Below are 25,888 nucleotides of genomic sequence, written 5' to 3'. Positions count from 1 at the left end.
CCCAAGAAAATCTAAAAGCAAAGCTCATCAATGTGGACAGTCTGCCTGACTCAGAGTATCCCACTGCTAAACCTGTATCAAATACTGTTCAGTCCTTTATGGGAGGTGACAAAATTAATTTTATGGACAGTGAGGGGCCCCAGCAGCAAGGTTTGGATTTGGATTGAGTCAGGAACCAAAATGATGGGAAAGATGGAGAAGGGAATGTTGCACAGTGAAATAAGATTTGACTGATCCAGACCCCTATTTCAGAGAGGATGTAGCACCACCTGCTTCAGAGAATACTATAAGTGACCTTGTGGACACCTATAGAACAGTCTGTCCCTAGAAGAAACTTCCTGTCCTCATCTCTCACAGGCCAAGCTTATGCCCTGAAGCATGAAGGCTTATCTCGTTAGACATTATTTTTATCCTGCCTAATATATCAGTTGATCTTCCCATTGCCAAAATCTTTCCCCAATCTTTTATTTAATCCTGCTAATCTCCTGGCCTGGGTAAAATCTTGTGGCAGTAGGTTCCACAGGCTAACAGAACTCTGTGCAAAGAAGCATTTCATCTGATCAGTTTGTAGCATTATCAAATGCCTCCTGTTCCTTGCGAAGTATATTATTACATGCTGTCATCACACTTTATCTGTCAGCACCCCTTTATCACATCCCTTCGTGATCCCTCTTCTGACCACTTACAGGGCTGGACCCAAGATTCTCCTTAGTCTCATTATCAATCCAGATGCAAACTTCCTCTATGGAGCTTGGGAGTGTTTAGATTTGCCTTCTGGTTCAGGCCCAATCACTACTCCTGTCTGCACTGAACCATCCATTCACTGAATGACAGCTCATTTTCTGGCCTGCTCTTACCCAACGCAATGAGTCCAAAGAGCAATCCAAGGAGAAGCAACCAGGTGAGGAGCAGACCTAGGAGCCACTTCCACCAGCTACAAGAGGAACCACAGGGACACCAGGCTGGAGCTGCTCCAATCCCTCCCCCTCCACCATCACCATGTATTTCTGAAGAGGAAAGGGACAAAAGCAAGATTAGTCAATGACCTGGTGACTTCGTTGTGGTTACTCATGTGAGAATAAGGATAGCAGTCAGGTCCATTAGATGCAGCGTTATGTGAAAGATGTGGATGTGCACGTATCTGAGTGTATATATATTTATACACACACATACACACACAAAGGCATATATGAGTATGTACAGAAACACACACACACTTCAGTTTGTACATAGGGGAGACAATTCTGGTCCTGTTGAAGACCAATGCAAAACTCCCAGCAATTTCAATAGAGGTAGGATTTAACCCAGTTTTTTTTAAGTGGCAGGTCTCCTGCCAACTGACCATGATCCCCAATTTGCAAATCCTAATTTCCCCTATACTTCTGGACCATAAAAATAAACTGCAATTGTAGCACTGAGTAGCTGCACGGCTAGCAACCTAGTTTGCCCAGCATTAAAGAAGCACAAGTATTCAGACTTGGACCCATGACTGAATTGCATATGCAAATATTTCAGGAGCATGCAGACTATGTGTAAAACAGTGAGATAACCCTTCTGAGAATGCCTTCCCTCATGCATTGCCACCTTCTTACACATTGTTTATATTGCAAAAGGATAATTATTTTTCCTTTAAAAATACATCATTACCTCCTACTGAAGCACCTTAAGAGCACCACTTACCAGCATAGGTTGCTTTGTCCTTTGTTGACACTGATTTTAGACCTCCTGTTGGTAAAACAACACAAGAGATTTTAACAATAATTAGTCCATGCAGCAGAACACCATCGCAGAATAAAATAATGCAAGGCAGCAGGCAGGGCAAATGATAGGATGTGGTGAAACAAAATGGAGCCTAATTCTCATTGTTAATTGCAGGGACATAGGTTTATCTGAAAACAGGTGTAAATGTTAAAGGGATGTAAGATGTTTTCATCCAGCATTCAGTGAGTGTGGAAAACAAGTGACATTTAGACTTTGCTGGGATAGCAGTTAAAAGGAGTAAAACAAAGCTGTAAGAGATAAGAGGATGCCTCTACACCTCTCTGTCAGTACTTTTTCTTGATGTCTGCAATTTGTATCACAGTCAATCAACACCACCTACATAATGAATTCAGACTCATTTTACATCAAAGCGCTGATTCATCACTGTATTACTCCACTGTGGTGGTGTAATAACTGAGTCGTACATGTCAAGCTGGTGTACCTTTTATTACTATCATTGTCCTTATTATTTATTTATTTCAAGTGTCTTTCCCATGGCAGCCACAAGATCTTAGTGACTTCCAAGTAGAGAAAAAGCTCCACTTCCTGCTCCAAAGAGTTTAAGGTCTAAAGACAAACAAAGAGAGCATGGATGCCCAACATACAAGCAGAGTGGTCAAGTGTGAGACTGTCTTTGTGTTAGTAATATTTTGACATTGCTCCTCTTTTAATAGGCAAAGAAATGACTTTCAGTTACGGGTTTACCATGGTGATCCATTTTCTGTCCATCTCACACCCAGCTTGTAACTTGCTCTACCATTTTACATTACCACAGAATGGGTTCTTTTTGGTGCACAGATTAAAGCATTCAGCCATAAAATGAATCTACAGTGAAGGAGTAAGGAATCAACAGGCAGAAGCAAATAGGGAGAGATGTATTCAGTTGGGATTTGGAAAGAGATAGCAGGTATGGTGAAGAGAACAGGTGAGCTGTCCCCAGTGGCAGGAGGTGCCAAAGAGGTGGCTGGCACACTCAATACAAAGAACTTGTGACGACACAAACATGGGGTTGGTCAGAATGACTGACTCTTACCATTTCCTTCAGATTTCAGGTAGGAGTCTGCAGCATAAGAAGAAGAAACACCATGCTTTTCTTTCTTCAAGGTGTCTTCTAAGAAGCCTAGGTGGATACCAGACAGGAGTCAAATACACCTTATTAGAAGTCAAAGGGAATCTATTCCTCAGCCTGAGAAAACTGGAATAACTTCACTAAATTCCACAGGCTTATGCAAATCTACATCAGCCATGGATCTAGCCTGTGGAGTTTAAGCCACTGAGCCTTATAAGATGCTTGCTGTGTGATACACAGCAGTGCTCTTGGTGGGATTTCATGCAGGGAGAACCAGTTTTGTCCCCTTGTGCCTGACATGTGAAGCTGCCCTCTCTTGGTTAAAGGATGAAGTGGTGGGAATGTCTTTGGCTATAACATTTCACATTTGTCCCTTTGACTATATGCAGTCTTTTCACATGCATACAACCTGGTCTTTGGGTAGTGAGTCCTTCACTGCACAGACAGGATTAAGGATTATTCTCTAGCGCACCTTTACTAGCATTTTGTTCAATGTGGTTATGGGAAAAGGATTGCACCAATTCCCTGGGCATAGCCTTTCCTCTCAGAGTCTAGTGATATCACAGTCTATCAGAACTTGCCATGGCAGCTGGAGCTCCACCCTTGTAACTATGTCTGTATAATTAACTACCATTCGTTTATGACCCCCCAGAACACGTGCATGCCATGGGGAATGATGGGAAGGAAACGTACCTCCATTGAGCCCAGTGCTAGAAGCAGTAAAGACCTTCCCACTGTCCTTGGTCATGATCAAGAGCTCCATCTCCTTCTTGGCAGGGATATTCTCCTTCTCCAAGAGCAGGAACTTGCAGTCTTTGCGCAGAACGTCATCACTCTGGGAATTCAGCCTGCTGCCAGCTAGGATGGGCACGAAGAGAAGGATAGGGAGAGAAGGGAGAAGGAGGTTACTATATTTACACTGAATGAGCTCATGCATATACACAATGGGTATAAAACAATTATTTGGTAAAACTAAGTCTTCCTTGATGATGAGGTTGAGGCTACCATAAACAGCAGACTCTGGAGAAGTCAGTCTTTGTGCTAGCTAAAGAGCAATAGTTTTTGTGCTGAGTGCTACTGAGAACCCAGATTTTCTATGCATATTAACAACTACTAAAAGTACTACATGCTGCTTGAAACAAGCACATAATTTATTCACAGGCAAGGAGATCTATCAAATTGCTTGGTCCTCATCCCCATCCCTTTTTCCAAACAAAATGATGCACAAGATGAATTTTGAAATGGTATTGCAAAATTAACATTGAAGACACGGGGCCTGATGTTGCTCTATTATTCTGGTATAAATCTGAAGCAATCAGTGTTACCAACTTGACTGTAAGTTGCACAGTATTTTGTTTTTTTTCTTAAATTTCTTCTACAAACCCATGATAACATGAGAACTCAGCTTCTATTAAACAAAGGCAAGTGTCTAGCTGTTGGAGCTATAGGAAAAAAATCTCAAAATACAAAATCTGAAAGCTCACTAGCTAGAAGATGAATAAAAAACCCTTCAATATCATTGTCATCATCATTTTCAGCATGACTATGATTTACTGTCACTAATTTTTAAGCTAACTTCATGACTTTTTGCATGCTTGGGGCTGGTATTGTTGCAAAATGATGAACAAAACTAAGCCTGCAAATTTTCCGGTACAACGTTAAAGTTAAAAATATTGGACCCAGTTTTGCAACTGGCCGCTCTATTGAATTTTCCTGATGTAATTCTAGTGAGCGACACTAGTGCCAAACTGTCCTAGGAAGCATCAGGGGTCTGGCTCTGACTTTCTAGTGCTGAATTCCTTTCTCATTAGTTTTAGTTTTGGAATGGCAAGAGTGGCATCTAGTGGACAGTTTGGTTAGTAACAAATTGTCCCAACAATATTCCATGTGCTACTGTTGTTGTACAGTTTGAAACATGGTCTGCCTGAGGAAGGACAACAGGCTCTGAAATCACCAGCTTCTCACAGTCAAGCCTGGACATTCACGAGTTACTAACTCACCAGTTGCAGTAGCCACACCAGTAGTAGCTGCAGCATTGCTCTGGGAAGAACTGTTCTTCACACCATATACTGTAATAGAGAAATCATTAGAGACTAAAATCCTTCTAGGCATTGGAAGAGCTGCACAGCTGCAGATGCTGAAAGAGGAGGGCTGAAGTCTAATTCCCAGAATGAAGGCAGCAGGGGGTCCTTGGATACCCGTCCAAACCATCCTTAAACTTGATCCTGCAATATTTATCTGTGTGAGTAGCCCTTTTCTCTTGCAACATGGATGGGAGAATTTATATGGGTAAGGGCTTCTCCAGTAACTATGACTAGGCAAGATTTGGGTTCTTCTTTGTATTGGGTACAAAAAGTCAGATCCCATGACCATAAGGCTAAAGTCAAAACAATGCTATTTCACAGCACCCTGGACAACACAATGGAAAGAACTTGGGTCCATACTCATTTTAATAAAACAAATTAGATGCAAGTATATTTCCTTCCCAATTTAATCCCAACTGCATTTCACTTACAGCAGTAATTCTGACAATAATTGCATTGTCCTTCTGTTCTTTAAACTGTACCTTATGGGAAAGCCCCCAGATGTGAATTATTTGGTCATAAAAGAGAAGCTAGGATGTAGGAACACACATTGCATAAGGAAACAAACACAGATGAGTTACCCGACCTTGCTGCCCTGAGATTAAAATGTTGCTGACCTGTAGAGGCTGTGGTTGCACTGTGGGTCATGGCTGCAGGGGGTGGAACCAGGTTGTTTTGAACGCCAAACACTGAAAAGAAAAATATCTGGAAATGAATCATGGGAGCTCTACATCGCAAGTGGTATTTTTCCTGAATAAAAATAGGACCAAGGACTATAACAGCAATCCTAGTGCCTTCTGCTAGCAAAGGTATGGCTGTATCTTCCTGGCCTGAGATGATCTCTTTAGATTCTAATGAACTCAGCGGTCCAGCTGTATGTTTCACACACATCTCTGTTCATCCTCTCCAATAAGAATTTTGCAGACCTGTTACCTTCCTTTCCACACCTGCTTCCTCAGCTCTGGTTGCCCTGGACGTCATTTTCAGCTCAGGAGAAATAATGGGAGACCACTTTGGACCTCACAGAACATGAGGGAATCCTACTGCTACCTGTACACCTCTAGAGGGGTTTATTCTTGGAAAAGCATTAAATTCACTGAATAGGTCTAGTGTGGCTATGAAAGAGTTAATGATAGCCACGTACAGTATGTAGGAAATGACACATCATGAGAGGTAAAATAATTGTTTAGTATTCCATAAAAGGAGCTGGTCAGGAGTTATGGGATGGGATTGAGCAAAAAGAGATTCCTTGAGAAAAGGCATGTCTGTGGTGGAAGCTCCATCAATTGAGTCACCTGAAACACACGACACTATTCTGCAGAGTATGATCCAGGGTTTGTCATGGGGAAATAAACAAATTGCCCTAACAGATGCTTTCTGAAGTATTTGAATAAATGATGTTTCCTCAGAGATCTCCAAGATTCTCAATATTGCCTGCCTTCAACTACCATGTTACAGATACTAATTACCTGGATTAGTTTTTATAACCCCTATATTTCTCAATGGGTTAACTGCTTTGCTTTTTTCTCCACTGCCTACTTTAATTCTCCCAGCACTATCTCCTTTTTTTCTCTCCCCCTTCCCTACATCTTTGTATTCTAATCACTGCTTTCTATTTAGAAGCTCTGCTTCCTGCAGTCCCTTTATAATATGTGATGAAGTAAACTGCTGCTTACAAAGGCTTATGTATCTTATAATTAATCTTGCTTTCTAGTATATACTCCTATACTTGTGCCAGTGCCACAAGTAATATCCAGAGTAACTCCCCTGCCATCAATAGAGTTACTCTGGGTCTACATGCTTGCTGGTTTGACTGCAATCAGAACTGGTATGGAGGGAGATTGACCAAGACATCATTTCATTATGTATTTCATGTTCATGTTCTTGTCTCTGTGAAATGAAGGAGGGAAGAATAGAGAAATCTGACCTGTTGAGGATGTGCTCAGCCCTGCGTTCAGACTGGGATTGCTGGGAGCCAGGTTATTAGGGACTCCAAACACTGCAAAGAGAAGAAGAAAGGGAAAGACTCCTAACTATGGGACACAGCAGGACAGCCAGCATATCCAGGCAGATGGCACAGCTACCAATGCCTAAGCGTGAATGGTTCCCAAGGAAATAGCATTATTGAAAACATACAATTAACACCATAAAGGAAACCTCTGAAACTATTACACATAAGCTCTGTTTTATCAAGATCACAAAGGAGAGGAGATTTTGATCTCACACGTGTGTGACTGGACAAGGTTAGAATGAAATTACTGTACCTGATCCTGTAGAATGGGACATGGCATTGATTAGGGAAGAGCTCTGGGCCATGTTGTTATGGTAGCCACCAAGGGAAGTCCCTGCAGGCAGAGTGGAGGACCACATGTATGAGGGGAGGGCAGCATTCAGGATAGTTGTGTCATAGGTCCCTGACACTGGAAGAAAACAGTAATGGGGTAAAGTGAAACCAGGCTCTGCAATCAGACCTTCTAGATTTACCTGGCAAATGACACAGTGAGCCAGATTCACATCTGAGTTACTCTGGTTCAAATCTGGGATCATGCCACTAGTTTCCATGCAGTTACTCCAGATGCACACCAGTGCAATACATGAGTTCACAACTTGGCCGACAGTAGCACATTCAATTTTTAACCCATTGATCAAAGAGAATGAGGGCCTTTGTCACATTAATGTAGTCATTTGTAAAGCATTTCAGGGGGTTAGTCATAGACAATTATATATATGCTTAGTAAAATAACACATTTTAATCCACATGCTAGTTAAGGAATCAACATAGGATGTTGATTCCAAAATTATTGTTGTGTTTCTGTGATCCTTTTCACACACAAACTACTATTATATCTTTACATACTAGGAAAGATACCAGGTGAATACATTTCTCACTGGAGTTTTGAACTATTTCACCTCAATATGAAGTATGCACCATTAGCATGCTAGAAGGCAGTGTTTGCTCTGTTGAACACTGGTGGAGTTCCCTGGAGTTATGCCAGCAGTGTATTTGACTCTGGGTGCCTAAAGCATGATAGCAGAGATGACACATGAATTAAACAGTTTAGAAAGGGGATGTATAAGAACACCTTTCCATCCACTGCAGCTCCACTGACCAGTAAGCCACATGAGGTCAGTGAAGAGCTGGCTGCTGGGCCAAAACTAGCCTGTTTGACAACACTGGCTCTGTCCTGATGCTTATACCAAGACAGAGAACTGCTTGCTCTGAGTTCTACTCTCCATTGGCAGCAGGTCTCAACTGGAAATTACTCCATTTTGTGAAAATTAGGAAACGAACTTGTGAACTGTCAAAAAATGGCCCCTATCTGGGGCCCTCATGTCAAACTCTGACCCTTTTTATTTTGTCATCATGCTCTGAAGGAGAGAACAAGTATTTTTAGCTTGAGCTGTTCCCAGCACTCTTCTTGGGTTGGTAGAAATTGCTATGTCTCAAGCCTTGGGGTTTATCTGAGTCCTGCTCCGCTGTCACTAACATCCTGGTGCCAAGTACCTGACTGGGAGCTCTCTGTTACCATCTTCGTCTCCATCACAGCTTTCTTGGGGATCGGGAGAGTGCTGGATGGTGAACGAGTGGGACTGCAGCTGGCCGAGCGACTTCCTTTCACTAGACGCTTCACATCATCCAGTTCGGTCCCTAGCAGAGAAAACAAACATCTAGAATAATCTCAGTGCCTTGTATAATTAGCAAACAGAGATGCTCTTAATGCTTAAACATGAGTGAGACATGAAGCATCCGACAGACAAGATGGGCATTTCCAGAATCTCTAGATTGGTTTCTGGGACCAGAAGCTGTCCCAGATCCCCTGGAGGGATACTAATCTCTCTGGCACACCAGCTGGGATATCCTGTTAATGAAGTTCTCTATTGATATTAGTGGTCAAAAATCCTGTGCAATCTAATGGGGCAGGCTTATTCTTAGAACTGCATTGCTTTATGAGCAGAATCAAAGGATTCCTAAAAAGCTCCTGACTTTCCTGCACCACTGAAGTCTGTTGGAGTTTTGCATCTCGCTCAGATCAGAGCAGGATATCAGAGCCAAAGTGAAGAAGGGAAAATTTAGCAATAGTACTCTCTCTAGGAGTGACTTGTTCAGGGGATTAAATAAAGGAAGCCTGACAAAATGCAAGCCCACCCCTAAGCAAACTCCTTTCAGTTAAAATTACATGCAGTGAAAGGGAGAGTTCAGTGCAATTTTTTTTTTATCACTGCTGGTAAATGTTTTGACGTTCCATCTACCATCCCAAGTGCTGAGTCCAAGGGATCCTGCTGGCAGGATTAAAGCAAAAGTACCCACAGAGCTAAAATGGGATTGGCACCTAAGGTCTGCTTCTTAGGAAGGGACAATCAAGCATCTCTGCTCACTCTGAAAAAGGAGCTGTGACACTTACATCTGGTCGAGGGAGAAGCACTCTGTAACCGTACTCGGATTTCACTCTCTAGACAAGAGAAAAGGAAAGACAAGAAGATCATGAATATGGATCATCATGAATTTATGCCCTGAGCGGTGTGAGTGGACCTTCAGGCTGCAAAAGTGAATTCCCTGCTGCTTTCTGTTATCTTACTGTTTGGCTTGGGCAGCATTTACAGCATGGTGGATGGGCTTCCTTTGAGCTTTTCCAAGTGTTTTTTTACACTAGTCTAGCTTCTGAAACTTTTAGTTGCAGTGAAAAGTATTTTAGTCCCTCTGTAGTCTCATGGAAAACACTCGGACTCCTGAATGAGTAAGGCACTGCTGGGTGTAAAGATCAGTACCAGAATCTGGCCTTTCATGATTTCACAGTACTTTCTTAATGACTCTACCACTCTCTTTAGCACTCCATGAAGAGAGATTACTAAATGATAATGGTTAATCATAATTCACTTATGCTTTATGTTTAATGTTGCATAGCATCTTATGTATCTTGTTAAGGAGGTGATAGAGGAATGTAAAGTCCAGTTTTGCATACATTAATCACATCAAGATTGTTCCTGCACTCTATTAATTATTGTAGTTATTCTTACACGGTTGTAATGCAGAAGAATATACAGAACCACAAGTAGCATCTGGGTTTTTTTTTTTAAGAGTTATTAGCTGTGGTCCTTCCCACTTACTATCCAGGAAAAAAAGCCTCCATTGTTAAAGCCTCCATTGTTAACTATTTGCACATTTGGTTTAACTTTTATATGCAGGGTTTTTTTTATTGGACACTCCTTAGTCCAGAATTGCTTTGAAATGAAACAGTCAAGGCCCAAATGGTAATTTATTTAAGCATCATTGGTGGCAATCAGCCAGTTTTACTACTGGGTTTTACTATACAGCTCTACTATGCAGTTAAACCAAGTGACAGAAGCAAACTTTAAGTTGGGTTGTCCAGGAACAAACTGGTCAGCTGGAGTGCCTGATACATGCTCCACCAGGTAAAACCTAACAGTATGTGAACTATGAAAAAAGCATTCATTCTGGCCGCCAAGTGAAGATGTGAAACTGGGACTATTCTTTGAAGCAATGTGGAAAGCTGGAGCATGATCCTCTGGTGTCAGCTCCCTTATGCTTGGAGGGTGCCTTTGGGAGCTCATATTCTTAGAGTGTTGGGGAAAATGCAAAGAGCACAGGTGGAATAATTGGCAACTACATTGCTCTCCTGAAAGGGCTATAACAATGCCTCCTGATTTATATCTATCATTAAGATGAACTTGGATAAATCGACATTGTAGTTGCTTTCTCAGCAGCTGGAAAATATAAAGTAAGTCTTTCTGTATCACTTATATCCAACTTCTTCCCAAGCAGCTGATAAAGTGGTAGAAGAGAAGGAAGAACATTTTTTAATGGTCTAAACAAATCAAGTTTGTGCGAAAAGTGGTGCAATGTACTGCACCACTTCTAGTCTTTGCATTCCCATCCACTGAGGCAGGAACTCATTTCAGGGAATGCAGCTGGACAAATATCATCTGCTTCCTATAACAGGTAACAATGGAAGGAGAACAAGAGGGGTTGCCTGCTATTTCTCTTTTTAAATACTGTGGAGAAGCTTAGGTATTATTGTGGTGGTGGCTAAATAAGGGTGGATGGATAAACGGATAGATTTATTGCAAGTGATGTATAAATGACAGAGGGAAGGAAAAGGACAGTGCCGATGAATTTGGGTGTGATATTGTAACTTGAGCAGAACTTTAGAGTGTCATGCTCTTGGCTTGATTTTGAACTTGGGACCTAGAGGTGAAACTCGCTATGTCCTGTATTTGATGGCCTCAGCTACCCCATCCCCAAAGCAGGTTCTCTTAGGAGAAGGAACATTTCCCCATATGCCTCTACTAATGCTTTGCCTGTTGATGATTGTGCTATTTTGGCTTATTGTGTTTGCTTGGCCAGTTGCTTAAAACCCAGTGGTCCAGACCTGCAGATGATGAAAATCCACATTACTCCTGTGCAAGCAAACTAGGTTATACCAGCTGAGGAACTGGTTCAGAAGGTGCACAGCTCAAAGGCACCAGAAGGAAACAAGGGCTCTTCCAGAAGCCCACCCCCACTCACCTCGGCTTTGACTTCGTCCTCTAGTTGCGGAAGATGCTGCAATGAGAGAAGATCAGCATTAATTGTATTTGCTGTAACAGTTCTGAAAACTAAAGGTTAATGGTGAGTTTCTGCATGTCATATTGCTACTTTGTTTAGCCAGGGTACAACAGAGAACCCTGATGCCCAAATCTTTTGCCTATAGTCCATTACGTTGTTTGGTGTCTAAATAAAAATGTACAGTCTTTAGCACGTCTGGACCATTCACTATTTATTCCATCAACACATCAGAAATCTGGCCAATGCCCCTGCTTTGACCTACCAAGGAATCTGAAGGTAAATTAGAAGTCAAGCTTAGAGAAGGACCTATGAATGCGTGCATGTAACACCATCTCACTACATAACAGTAATGGCCTGTATCACGCTGCTGGATGCAAATGTCCGATTAGGGACAGGAAACTCCTCGAGGTCTCCACTTGGTCTGGCTCCTTCCATATCTAATCTTAAAGGGGGAATCACCTACAGGGAGTGATGTGTAGCAGACATGCCTCACAATCTCTGTTAAAATAGACCTTGGGTAGAGACACTAAGCTGAATTCATCTCTTAACTTCATTAACATAAATTCCAATGAGCTCCATTGATGGCAGAGGATTATACTGCCTGCTTCAAAGTCACCTATTGGAGAGCAAGGTGCAACTCCTCTCCACAGTCTTTCTGCTCCACCAGAGTCACTATGCACATCACATGTGATTTATTGATTTGTGTCTTGCAAGAATGTACCATGCCAGAAGCCACAGAATGGCAAATACATGCGATTTTGGCCTGATTTCCAAAAGACGATAATATAAGAACATACCCAACTCCTTTCTAGGGAATTCTGGAGATGAATTTGCACTGGAGCTCCCTGCAGAAAAAAAGGAAGATTCCACATTGAAGCCTTGCAACAACACATTTATTCATGTCAAAATCTGCCATATCCTATGGGGCAATAGGCATTTCTATCTAAAAAGAGCCACTGGCTGCTATATTGAGCTGCTTTTAGCCTCCAGCTACAATGAAGTCATGGAAATTATTTGGCTAAACATGATTATAACTAAGACTGGTGCTAATTTCCATTAATGTTCATCTTTTGTGACCATTTCCTAACTGGCTCACAGTGGGATTTATGTTTACAGAGTTCTCTTGCATTTGCAGTGCACTTTTAATTCCCCATTTCTATGACCCAATCTATGATACCTTCATATGTTGCATGGCGAGTGACATAAGTTTTTCTTTCAAAGGTTGAGGCAGGTGATTTGGTGAGAGTAGAGCTGGGAGACTGTGCCTGCCTGTAGCCGGAGGATGAGGAGGAAGAATTCATTCTACCACTTCCACCTATAGGTAAAACAAAACCCCCTCAGAAAATAGAGATATATCTTATAGGTGTAAAGGGATGCCTCATGTTATTCTTTGCTGGCATAAGTGGATCTCACATTAAAATGAAGGGGTAGATTAGAATTAGGGGTGAGACAGAGCCACGAAATTTGGATCTGGAGCTGAACATCTCTGAAGCTCAAAGGGGTTTGCATGTGTGGTTCTAGCTCTGCTGTTTGGAGAGATATAAATCCTGATAGCATTAAAGCCAAAAGGAAGACATCAGTTAGGGCAAGCTCTAGCCCAGAAAGAGGAACCAGCTATTTCCCCAAAGCTGAGCAATACTGGGGCTTGGCTGGGGATGGGATCTGGTTTGAGTTCAGGCCCATCTATAAATTAAAGTCTTCTATTATGGACCATAAATATAATGAGATGCTTAACTGATTAAGAATGTAAGCGATGCTGTTGGAAAACAAGATCCATGACACAGGGTTATGTGGAGATAGGAAAATCATCTGTAAATACTGCAGCAGGTAGCACTGATGGGATAATGCTCGGCAGCATGGGAATCGATATTCCTGACAGCATGGGAATCCATATCCTTATCCTTTCAGTGGACATCGTTCACTCTAGTACAAAGAGGACACACCTTTGCTATCTCAGTGGAGTGCTTTTTGCTCAAGTCTTCTTGTGGTTATCGAGCCAGTGGTGTTTTCCCATTTAAAACATAGGTGGGAATGGCACTGAGAATGCAAGACTTCTGTTGGAGGCATCTGCCAAAGCATGGGACTATACAGCACACCCCAAAACTGATTAACTCATAGCAGCTTGTGTTATTGTTCTCTCACTACAGGCAATGAATTTAAAAAAAATAAATAATCAGGCTGCCAGGAAGACAGTGTATCCTGAAGCACCACTGAAGTGAGCATCTTTGGGTCTGGGTTTGACTGCCAGTCAGGCTGGCGCTAATCTGCTTATGTCTGCTTCATTCAGTGGAGTCCCCCTAGACTGCAGAGAAATGGATGGAACTGATTTCAGAATCTGGCCCTTATATGCTATGGGCTTCCTGCGAGTATACAGGTCTCCTGAGGCATGTGCTAATCACTTCCATATTGTGCCCACTCCAGATTGCACTTCAGTTGTCTCAGCTTATTCAACTCTTTTAGAGAGCTGGGAAGGATTTCTGTAATATACTAGCTTTGTGTAGTTTTACTTTCCCAAACTATCCCACATCAGCAGCAAGAGGCATCACATATATAGAGAAATGGCTGGCAGGTGCTCTCCCCATCTCTTGTCACCTTCATTTTGACAATACAGGAAAAAACCTCCTTAAAGAAAGGCCTGTGATTATAGTATATTCACAAGTAAAGGAGCAGGGCTCAGGAGATGGGTCATCCTTTTCACCTCTGATTTGCACCCCTTATTGTAAAGTTACCCATGGAAAATGTGATTGTGGTGTGTAAAACAAATCTCCAGATAACTCATACCCAGCATTTCAAAGAGCTAGCGTTATCTGGAAAATGGTTCTGCCTTCTGCTGAGAATCTGTTCCATCCTGGGCAGGAATGGAAAGTCAAAACACTGAAAATTTTGGGAAAACAAAAAATTCCCAAAGGCTTTTAATAGGAAATGTCCACAAGAGAAGTGCAGGAACTTGTGATTGAAACAAAACGATTGGACATTGGCAGTTATACTGCCAACAGTTATACTGTTGTCGCAGTTTCTCCCTAATGAACAATATAGTTGAAATCAACATATCTCCCTTTTGAAAGTGTCAGTTTTGACCAAGTTGTATTTTCTGAGGGGAATGGTTCATGTTTGGTTCCCATTTTCAAAAAAGGGAGGAAGGAGGAACCAGGGAACTATAGGCCAGTTAGTCTTACCTCGATCCTGGGTAAGCTTTTTGAGAGAATTATCACAGCGCATGTCCACGAGGGGCCAGCAGGGGAAGTTACGCTTAGGGGCAACCAACATGGGTTCATTAGAGGCAGGTCCTGTCAGACCAACCTGGTGGCCTTCTATGACCAGGTCACAAAATCCTTAGACGCAGGGGTAGCAGTAGACGTAGTCTTTCTGGACTTCAGGAAAGCCTTTGACACTGTCTCTCACCCCATTCTCATTAACAAACTAGGGGACTGTGGTGTTGACACCTGCACAGTCAGATGGGTCACAAATTGGCTGGAGGGCCACACTCAGAGAGTGGTGGTGGACGGGTCATTTTCGACCTGGAGGGATGTGGGCAGTGGGGTCCCCCAGGGCTCAGTCCTCAGGCCTGCACTGTTCAACATCTTCATCAGCAACTTGGATGAGGGGGAAAAAAACACCCTGTTCAAATTTGCAGATGACACTAAGATGTGGGGGGATGTGGGCACACTAGAAGGGAGGAATAGGCTGCAATCGGACCTGGACAGGCTACAGGGGTGGGCTGATGAGAACAGGATGGGTTTCAACGCTGACCAGTGCAAGGTGCTGCACTTGGGGACAAAGAGCCAGCAGCATACCTACAGGCTGGGGAACTCCCTTCTCATCAGTGCAGAGGCAAAAAAGGATCTTGGAGTCATTATTGATGCCAAAATGAACATGGGCCGACAGTGTGGGGACATGGTTAGGAAGGCCAGCCGCACCTTGTCATGCACCCACAGATGCATCTCAAGCAGGTCCAAGGACGTGATCCTCCCCCTCTACGCAGCACTGGTCAGGCCGCAGCTGGAGTACTGCGTCCAGTTCTGGGCGCCGCACTTCAGGAGGGATGTGGACAACATGGAGAGGGTCCAGAGAAGGGCCACCCGCATGATCAGGGGGCAGCAGGGCAGACCCTACAAGGAGAGGCGATGGGACCTGAACCTGTTCAGCCTCCACAAGAGAAGGCTGAGGGGGGATCTAGTGGCCGTTTACAAACTAGTCAGAGGGGACCATCAGGCACTGGGGGAGTCCCTGTTCCCCTGAGCACTCCCAGGAGTGACAAGAAATAACGGTCACAAGTTGGCAGAGGGTAGATTTAGACTAGATATCAGGCAGCGCTACTTCACTGTCAGGGTGGCTAGGAGCTGGAACCAGCTTCCAAGGGAAGTGGTGCTCGCTCCCACCCTGGGGGTCTTCAAAAGGAGGCTAGATAAACACCTTGCTGGGGTTGTCTGACCCCAATACTCTTTCCTGCCATGGCAGGGGGTCGGACTTGATGATCTGTCAAGGTCCCTTCCATCCCCACCAGCTATGAAACTATGAACTATGTGAAAAACACTGACCAGTTATACCAGTTATACACTGACTGACAGCAGTGGGAGTTAGAAGTACCAATCACTTTGTAGGACCAGGACAGTCACAGTGAGCTTACTCTTGACATTCACATACAAGTTTCAGAAGGAGGACTCTTGCTCTCCAACTGCACTGAGAACAATAAGCGTCTGTTGGAGGCATCTTCAGGATGTGCCCTTTTCTCCCAGTCTGCCTCCTTCCCTGATCTGTTTAAGTTGCTTTTGCTCTCTGCTCATTCCCACTGGGCTTTTTCACTACCTACTTGAAGTCACATAGCTGCTGCCATGGGTGTAACTCCTCTTTTCTACTCCGCTCCCTCCGCCATGGGCTGATGTTTTGATCCCACTGCTGCTCCCTCCTTCTGTAGGAGACAAACACAAAATGAGATTTCCTAATGGCCTACAAGACCAGGACAAGAGCAAAGCAGCAGCACAAGGGGGTATCCATGGCTGGTGATTACTAGACCAGGAGGCATCTTTGGAACCATCTGTATGGAAGGAGTTATCAGTGCTGGAGAAGCCAGTCATCCTGCATCCCTTTTCCTTCCTCAAGCTCTGAGATTGTGCATGCACAGAACAATACAGTGATGGGTACAGATACCTGAATTAGATCAAGCACTTGAACCTATAGGACCATACTTGAGTAGCACTGTACCTAGCCTACTACTTAGTCCCAGCTCTATGCTTCCAGTAACCAAGCTAGCTTGTTCAGAACAAGCTTGGAGATCTCTATACATGGCTTGTACTGTCACAGAGATGCACCATAATGGTAAGACTGCTGAAGTGATTGAGGGCTATACATCACTTCCATTTTTTATCCCCCCCAAAATAATTTTCTTACTCAGGAATCACATGCAAGAAGCAGAGAGGATTTCCTCATGCTAGTGCAGGGAGGGATAAATCACAGCTCCTGCCCCAAATGATCCCTTATGGATCTTCTTTGGCTATATCCTAGGGAAAGGCTGGTATTGTACTTTTTGACTTTCCTCTGAGTGTTGTGCTAGGAGAAGGAGTATTTAAGGAATATGCAAGGGGAAACAGCAAATCAGGGATCCCTACAGCCAATCTGTCTGTGCCATCACTGTATTGTGCCACCTTATTCACCTATGGGCCAGCTTTTCTTAACTTCATCCACAGGGGACTTTCTTTTTTGGAGGCAATGCATTAAAATATAAACTCTTGCTCAATGCTCACTCAAATAGTTCAAGGGCTCAACTCTAGCCCATGAATCCTAAGTCATCACCATTAGCTTCTTTCTAATGTCATGTCAGTAGGTCCCCAAAGACTGTCCTTTCTGATAGTGACTAACATTACAGGAGGGATTGCTGAACACTGCATAGTACTTCAAAGGCACACCAAGCAAACGCACCAAAATCCACAGAAGTGCACATACTGCAGAAATCTGACACCTAAATGTTCACTTACTTGGTGGTAAGGATGTCAGTCTTGTGGTTACAGTCTCCGTAATAACTGTAGAAAGAAAAAGTTAATGTTAGGGCTCTAAACCAACCGGGTATAGGGCAGGTTTTATGCCACATTTTAGGACGCTCTTGAGACCATACAGACAAACTGTTTTCCAACCAATATATATGATACCTATGATTTTCACAGAAATTCACTGTTTGGCCTTCTTTTGTGCTCACATTGATCTTTTTGATCAAATTGATCTCCATGTTGCTGCCAGTACCAAAAGGTAGTTCGCTTAAACCAGTTTAAATTAGTTGCATGCAGCAGCCTGAAAGCTCTTAAATGTGTGATTCAGAAAGTGTTGCTAGTTCAAAGCTAGCTTGGTGATGTCTACAAGACCTACAGTATACAGATACCCTCCCTGTTTTACAAGTGTTGCACTAAAACATAAAGCAACTTGTCCAAGATCACACAAGAGGGCTATAGCAGTACCAGGAATCCAGAACCCCAGTCCAGCTTTTCATCATGAGGCAAGATTAGTTGCACACAGCAGTGTAAATTCTCCTGAAAGTTTACTGTGGTCTCTATGACAAGACATACTCCTGCGAAGCTTGAGGGAGATGCAGTCTTCACGTCTGGCCAGGCTCGTATTTGATCCCCTCTAAAATTTTGGACCAATTTTTTATATGGATCTTCACTTACATCTTTCGGTGACTTCAGATCCGTCTTGTTTGGTTTTCTTTGTTAGGGAATCCATACCATTACCACCTGCAGGAAAGGCAAACAAATTGCATTGAAAGGAACATAATGTCATAGACATTTGATATGAGCACTACAGCAGGATGAGTCCATGTCTTATCACCAGCTGGTTTGGAGCTACTGGAGATGTACAAGCAGAGCTTAGGAATAAATGGTCAGTCAGGCACCCAGTGGAAAGCAAAAGAATTCTTCCTGGAAATGGAGACAACAGACCTCTGAAAAAGCAGAGCATCCAGCCTACTTGTGGAAAACAGTTGCAGACTGACCTGTGCTCTTTCTTTTTTTTCAAATCTGTGTTTCTTTTGTCATTAACTTCGCTACCTAGAGCTAAAGGACTTGCTGGGTGCTTTTTTCTTTGTTTTTTTTTCTGCCACATTCACTTGCCCTCTCTACCAGCTTACATTTTTATGATTAATATTCTACTTCTCCTAATATTGAAAAACAATTTTAATCGAATGATGTATATTACTGATTGCTTTCTTACTTATTGCTCAGCAACTGCTGCCAAAGAGGATCATCTGGACAAACCAGATGTTAACTCTCCTATTGATCATGTATAATGTAGACCCACTGTATTGCCCTATAAAAATATGATGATTATCACCTAAGAACCCTGGTTATGGATCAAGATCTCACTGTGCTAGGGAAAAATAAGGATGATGCTTGCTCCAAATTGCTTAAAATCTAAGGCTAGAGACAAAAGATGTATATAGGCAGACAAGGGGCCAGTAGCGTTCCACATACAGAGATACATGGATAGACAATGCAGATCTTGTAATGCAGAACTTGCGTAGCCATACACAGGATGGGTAAGCAATATCTATCTAGGTTTTGTCAACTCAGCACTTATAGCCATCAAATTGGTGCCCACGTTACACTGTCATTCTCCAGCTGTGCCCAATGTGGTGCCATACTGCGCAACAGGCAATGAAAACTAATGTCATGTGTTAAGGAACGGGCAGTTTACGTGCATTTACCAACAGCATGCCCTCAGAGGGAAAAAGATGGATTATTTTCTTTCTGCTCAAGAGATTGTGTTTCACTGTGTGAAGCATAAGTGACATTCAGCAGCTGGTAGGTTTAACTACAGAGAGACCATCCCTGCCTACAGACATTCCTGTTGCACCCCAGGAGCTTTTCCTTGTTCAAACTGCTTTTCTGCAGGCATGTGAGTATGACTGCTGAACTTGGCACCATGCTCTCACTGAAGTAGGAGAAGTAGCAAGCCAGATGCTAACTCAAAGAGTCATCGTGAGCAGTCCACACAAAACAAGCCCTGACACAACAGGAGGCATGGAAGGTAGACTAAGAAGGAGAGATGGCAAAGCCAACAACTAAGATGGGAGTGAGCAAGCTCCCTGGAGCCAAACCCACCCCATAACTCAGGGAGAGATTAGATCTGGATTCAGCTCCAAGCTTTATGACTTTATTACTTAACTGTCTCTATTTTGGTGTAACTCCACTCCTTTCTGAGCTGGAACCAAAAGATAGGATTTTTTTTTTTTTAAACAGTCCCATTTACCTCCTTGGAGCAGGACAAGATGACTGAGCAGCTGTGGGATCCTGTCTACTGCAGTTATCCTGCTATTGTCACCAGAGGTGAAAATGCAACAGCGCTGCCAAAAACATTAAGTGTTACACAGTCTTTGGGCATGTCTAAACTGAAATCACAGCAGTGACTGCCATGTAATTTAGACATATCCCGCTGGCTTTAATCTAGCCCCTTTGGGTAATAAAAGCAGTTTATCTGCAGCAGTAAAGAGATCAGCATGAACTAATTCACCTTCTTTCTCAGGCGAGCTCATGCTACCATGAGTAAATTGCTACCAGCAACCAAGTTACTTTAAGTTAAGCTATTTTAGGTATGTCTAAGCTACACAACAGTCATTGCAGATCTATCCTTATTGACTTTTATCCCTGTTTCTAGCCAAAAGTGTAATCACAGGAAGCATTAGTACTGTCTGCCTTGGTTTTTGCAAATGCACTGATGCGAGAAAGAATGACACAGTTAGGGAAAACTAACAGCAGCCCAAAGAAAATTCCCCTGGATAGAATGAAATGTTCAGTCTCACAGTCTTAGTTTTACTAGAATAATATCCCACCATGTCTAATAAATCTAGTCACCAGAACAGGGGAGATTTTAACATGCTAAAAGTATCAGAGTTGTTCTCAAATGAAATTCCACCACATCTTTTAGGGATTCCACCTTATTTGAAGACTTGGACTTTGACTTGAAAGCAATGTGTTTAAAGGCTGATTCTGCAAGAGATTCAGGCAAAATTCTGTCCCAAGTTCTCAGGAGTTTTGTTTGAGCAACAAAGGGTCAGGACTGAACTCATCAACACAGAAGATGGGTTTGATTTTTCAGTGCTTTAAGCATGGTGTCTTCAGTTACATTTGTGCAAATCAAGTGTAAAACATCCCCAGTTTGACACATTGCCATGTGACACTCACTTCGAACAGACACAAAGACAGATGCCATAGGAAACGCAGTCAGGAATCAGGCATAATATCCAGAGGAAGAATGTGCTGTCTTGTCCCCAGTAAAGATCACATTTTCAGTAAATGTGGCTTGTAACCCCAAGTTGCTCTGTCTTTAAATAACTCTTACATTCTCAAAACTAGCTGGGAACCCAGACAGCTGAGTGGAGAGAGGACACCCTGAACAATCACCTTGATTACAAAAAGGATAATTATTCTTCTTCCCTATAACTTTTCATCTAAGTGTTCAAAACAGGTCCTAGGGATGTCCTTACAGTGCACAATTTAAGTGTCTACAAAGTTATCGAGAATGTGCCTCTTTGTATCATCACTCACTTTGACTGCTTATTTTTCATATAAGTAAACTGTAGCAAAACATCAGCCAGATCCTGATAGCTGCAGAGCACATCCCAACTCAAAGCATTTCCATAGGAATTGCAGGGGACCAGCTCCATTCAGGTTCAGGCTGTTTGTGTGTCATGGCTAAAGAAAAGGAAACTCAAGAGTTTTGGTTTCTGCAAGCCTGTAGACTGTTGTTTTTAGTCTGAGGTTCTGTGAAATATTTTCCTTCATCATCTCATTTAAACTATTTTCCCCAATGGCAATAGGTATTTCACGCAAGCTTGTGCTACAAAAGCAATGAAGACTCCAGCTGAGATTGTCAGTTGCCTGAAGGAACTGGTGCCTAAAGCACATTCACAGCTTTTGAAAGGCTCCAACTCTTTGTCTTTAGGTCTATTGGGGAAAGACACATCAAAGGCAACTCAAGTTTTTTTTCCAGAGAGAAACAGGTTGGAACTTTACAAATTTTGCATCCTGTTCTAGAACACAATTGTTTTCAAACGGATTTAAGCCTGATCCTGCATATGCTCACAGAAGTATGAGACTTTACTCATGTGAGTAGTCACTGACCGCACCCAAATCCTTACCCAGTAATAGCTACTGCATGCAGCCACCTGCAATTCACAATGAAGCCACTAATACTAATAGCTATGACTTCAGCGATCTACTCAAGTGAGTAAAATCATACACTTTCTGAAGTGTATTCAGGATGGGGGACTACATTTGGAAAGCATTATTCCATCTGCAGGGTGTAAATTACACTTCTCTGCACAGACGAGTCCCTGGTCATTCCCCATGGGGTGAGGTTGGTGCTTCCGCTGTCATCCAATTTTTATCCAGACTGGGCATGGACTTAAATGTCCCTGCACTAAACATAGCTGGTGGAAATCAGTGCCTGGATAAGCTCATTTCCTGGCCATGCCAATATTCAGGCTACTGACATCTACATTTTGGAGGCTGCTATCTCCCATTTTGCAGCACCATAGCTTTCTTTCCTGGAGGGTTTTCCACCTCTGAGAGTAGCCCCCTTGTTTAACACTGGCAGATGTCAGTATAGACATGAGGTTGTTCCACTTGCTCTTGACAATCAGGAGTGCTCTATTTTAACACTGCTCATATAACATAAGAAGAACAAATGATAATAGACACTTCCAGGTAACCTACACATCCCTAAATCCCCTGGGCTAGAGAGACACCTGGCTCTGCACTCCAGCTTTATTCCCCACAGAGTGACACTAGTGCAGTTATCAGCCTTCTCTCCAGCGAACTACTTGGTCTGAGTTCCAGTAGCTCCCAGTGCTGATTTACTGCACAGACATCTGTCTGGATTCACAAAGATATAGCTATGGGCTATGTAGGAGGCAAGCAAGAAAATCTCAGTTGAATCACAGAAACCTTTAGCAAACATTCCTGAGCTATGAGATTGTGAAATGGGATAGCTCTCAAGCCACAGGAGGCAGGCAGAGTTAAGTTACAGGAACTGTCCATCCTTTTGAGATCACTGTATGAAAAGTGCCATGTGAGCCCAATCTTGAGGGGGTCAGGGTTTCTCCTGAGCTGTACCCCAACTCATTTCAGTCTGAGCAACAGGTGTGCAATACGCTTGCAGGACCAAAGGAAAAGCGCAAGCACATAATTCAGCCAGATGGCCTGACTAAGCATCCACACAAGCATACTATGTCATCTGTCTACATGTCCATCTGTTATTTTAAATGCAATGGAATAATATATTTAACTACTACTTCCATGAGATATGTTCTCACAAACACAAGAAGAGTTGCATTATGGCAGGTCCTACATAATGGACGCTTAATATAATGAAGGGCCTAAAGATGCTCAGGAAATCTCAGCTGCTGCAGTTAGTTGGACAAGCCAAACCCTCTGGTTATTTAAAAAAAATAGCTACTACTTGCATGCGGCAGTAGTGTTTGTGCCATACATTTTGTCACTGGGGAACTTCTTACATTAATTTATATCTGTGGAGAGATATTTTAATGGAAGTGGTTGCTTTGCATTCTGTTAGTTTCTACACCTATCATTTCTGTTTTCATGTCAGGAAATTGCTGCATTCCTAATCAGGAAAATTAAACCCATTCTGATCCTTTTAGCCCATTTAAATTTCTTCAGCTGTGATGTATTCTGGTAGAAAAAGAGACACCACGAAGTGATGCGATTAATGATGTTGATGAAAATCTTTGATCCTATTTTATGGAAAGGATTCCATGGAACCCATAATCCTTGATCAAACTCATATTCTGAGGTCAGGTAAATTGTTCAGAACAGCAATACTAATAAAGTAATTCAAAACCAAACCACCACTTCCATGACATCTAACATCCTTCAAGGTTTATACCTTGTTAGCTACATCTTTTACATGTCACCAGCATTCAGCTAAGAAAATAAATCACAGCCTTATTCTGACCTTCACTCACAGCCTAGGACCAGCTTGTAATATTAGCCACACTCAGCTCTAATTTATAATCTGCAGTTCTTTGTTTCAGAAGGCAGGGTGGAGCCCTGACTGGATTGTACAAGTCAGTCACAATCATCTACCCTCAAGAGTATGTTTTTCTTTCTGCCCAAAGCAAAAACAGATCCAAATTCAAAGCAAGAACAACCTGTCCTGCACCTTTCTCATTCCACTTGTACGGAGGGAGTTAAATATTCCTACAAACTGAGACTCTCCAGTCAGGGTTTCTAAAAAATGGGTAAGCTTTATGATTATCCATTTCACAGCTGGAGATACTGAGGCAAAGGAACTTTCCCAAGGTGATGCTGACAGCAAGCTACAAAGACAGGAATACAACCCAGGTGTCCTGAGAAATAGCCCTGTGACTAGACACTAGAGCCCACTGCACAATGCATTCAAATGGATTTTCAAATAAAGCTTTCCTGAATTGCCTTGAACCAATTTTTAAATGTACCATACAATTCTTGGCCTCTTAATCTTACATGAAAACAAATTTGTCCAAGAGTCCATGATATATGACTCACTGCTGATAAATAGCTCCCTTTGTCTGAAACTGATTTCCTTAAAAGCAAAGTTGGTGCCTCCCAACATACAGCTTCATCCTAAAGTGGCTGCCGGTGCCACTGGATTGCAAGTCAGTCCACTCAGGATCCTAATACTGTCCTCCACTTTCACCAGCTCCCACATCAACCTAAAGTCAATCCTCACATTCATTCCAAATACATTCTTTTTAAAAGCAAGTACCAGATAACTTGCATCTTGCAGTGCAAATAGCTGTTCTTCCAGATCCTAACACAGCTAGGCACTTCCCCAGCTGTATGATGATTTTACAATAAGCATTCGAAGAAAAATATCTACACTCTCATTACATTCCTCATACCTCAGCATGTCAATGTCTTTCACTTCCATCCATTTAAAGAGCTCCCCCTAGTCCAAATGTAGGTAGCCCAAAGTAACCCAACACTTACATACTTGATAGGATTTTTACATTGGATGCCCCACAGAATTTTTCCCTTTTTTCCTCTAAAAAACATGTTTGCCTTGCAGGGAATCTGGAAAAGAAATAGTACAGACAACTTTTTTTTTTTTGGCTTCTTATTTTACTTACCTGGAGCTTTTAAGTTAACAACCTGGAAATCCCTCTTTCTTCAACTGTTTCCTGTCTCTCAAAATTTGCTACCTACACTTTATACTGCATCCCTCCAAAGGTGTGTGGTGTCTGAGTGATCCTCCAAGAATGTTCTTCTCTTCTTGTATTTAATCTATTTCACCCCCCCTTTACTTTTCTTTCCCAAGTCTTTGCTCCCAGACAAGTCCTAGCAAAGGTGTGTTTTGTTTTCCTGCCTCACTCCACCCTCTCAATTAACTGACACACAGTGAAAAAATAATCTGCCTCCAGGAATCAAACTTTATTGAAAGGTGAGAGTGCTTATGCCTACCTGGTCAGGTAGATTAACTATTTGGAGACAGGGACAAAGACTTATGTCACAGGAAATGACTTATTATGGTACTGCTTTCTCATACATGATTTGTGCATTGTAGGTGCAAATTTAACCTGTTTTGGCTTTTTATTACAGGTCTGTACATCTCTCACAGGCACTTCTGCAAGGGCTTAGGGCTTGCTAGGGCTTAGTGAGGCAACTTGAGTGCCAAGAGCCAAATCCACAACTACTGTTAGTTGGGATAGCCCCATGGAAGTCACCACCTTCCAGTCATTACCAATACTGAAGCAGCATTTACAAGGCAGCACTGTTAGGAAGATTCATGCACCAAACTGTATGACATGAAGGAATAATCTCCCCCATGGCACTCCAGTGTGAACTAAGAATTTGTTTAGTTTTCTGCTCTTTTCACAGGGATTGTGCTGGTGCAGGGGTGGCAAAGATGCAGCCTGTATCTTCACCCATCACTTTCACGTCCTTACAAGAAATGTTCTGCAGTGTTTGGGAGTGCAGCTGGAACCCAGGGCTTCCCTGCCACTCTAAGTGTGAGGCCACTTGGCTCCTGATTGCAAAGGGCTGGAGGGAAATATCTTTTGAACTCATCAGCACTGCTCCAGGTCAACCGAATGGATCACTACAAAGAACTCACCACCCAAGGGAGAAGTGAGCTGCCCCTTCAATGCTTAGGTCCTTCACATCCTGCTGTGGACCATTAACCACAGGGCCAGTGCTTTGGCTTGACAAACTGGACATTAAATGAGTTCAGGGGGAATAGAAGCTGATCCTCAGGCCCTGCCGAACTGCACATGTGCAAGACCTGATGGGGGAAGACAAAGGTGACTGTCTGCATCTTCAAGATATTGATTCTTTGTTATTGCTCACTTTTATTGTCAAGCTGGTATTGATTCTCTACTTTGATCTTCTTCTTTAGTGCTGGTCTGTAATACCAGTTACAGTACTG

The 25,888-nt window shown here is 42.7% G+C and overlaps 1 protein-coding gene across 2 annotated transcripts in view; it reads right to left on the bottom strand.

The window, feature by feature from the left end:
• COL17A1 (collagen type XVII alpha 1 chain) overlaps positions 1-24,760 on the bottom strand; it is a 56,014-nt gene extending 31,254 nt beyond the window's left edge. Inside the window, exons 1-17 of one of the 2 annotated variants that reach the window (XM_014594688.3) lie at positions 24,594-24,760; positions 18,136-18,201; positions 17,452-17,496; positions 16,290-16,388; positions 12,657-12,794; positions 12,277-12,324; positions 11,441-11,476; positions 9,318-9,365; positions 8,420-8,563; positions 7,179-7,334; positions 6,842-6,913; positions 5,532-5,603; positions 4,831-4,899; positions 3,524-3,688; positions 2,795-2,881; positions 1,681-1,725; positions 858-1,007 (exon numbers count right to left, since the gene is read on the bottom strand). In XM_014594688.3, coding sequence (XP_014450174.2) covers positions 858-1,007; positions 1,681-1,725; positions 2,795-2,881; positions 3,524-3,688; positions 4,831-4,899; positions 5,532-5,603; positions 6,842-6,913; positions 7,179-7,334; positions 8,420-8,563; positions 9,318-9,365; positions 11,441-11,476; positions 12,277-12,324; positions 12,657-12,794; positions 16,290-16,388; positions 17,452-17,496; positions 18,136-18,190 — 1,429 coding nt within the window. In that variant the 5' untranslated portion in view covers positions 18,191-18,201; positions 24,594-24,760. The remainder of the gene's footprint in view (positions 1-857; positions 1,008-1,680; positions 1,726-2,794; positions 2,882-3,523; positions 3,689-4,830; positions 4,900-5,531; positions 5,604-6,841; positions 6,914-7,178; positions 7,335-8,419; positions 8,564-9,317; positions 9,366-11,440; positions 11,477-12,276; positions 12,325-12,656; positions 12,795-16,289; positions 16,389-17,451; positions 17,497-18,135; positions 18,202-24,593) is intronic. The other variant, XM_006273663.4, reaches the window with a different exon arrangement.
• Positions 24,761-25,888: the final 1,128 nt, after the last annotated feature.

This window comes from Alligator mississippiensis, chromosome 6 (genome assembly GCF_030867095.1).
Source record: "Alligator mississippiensis isolate rAllMis1 chromosome 6, rAllMis1, whole genome shotgun sequence".
Taxonomy (NCBI): Eukaryota; Metazoa; Chordata; order Crocodylia; family Alligatoridae; genus Alligator; species Alligator mississippiensis.
Note: the sequence above shows the minus strand (reverse complement) of the source record. Positions and strands in the feature narration are given on the sequence as shown.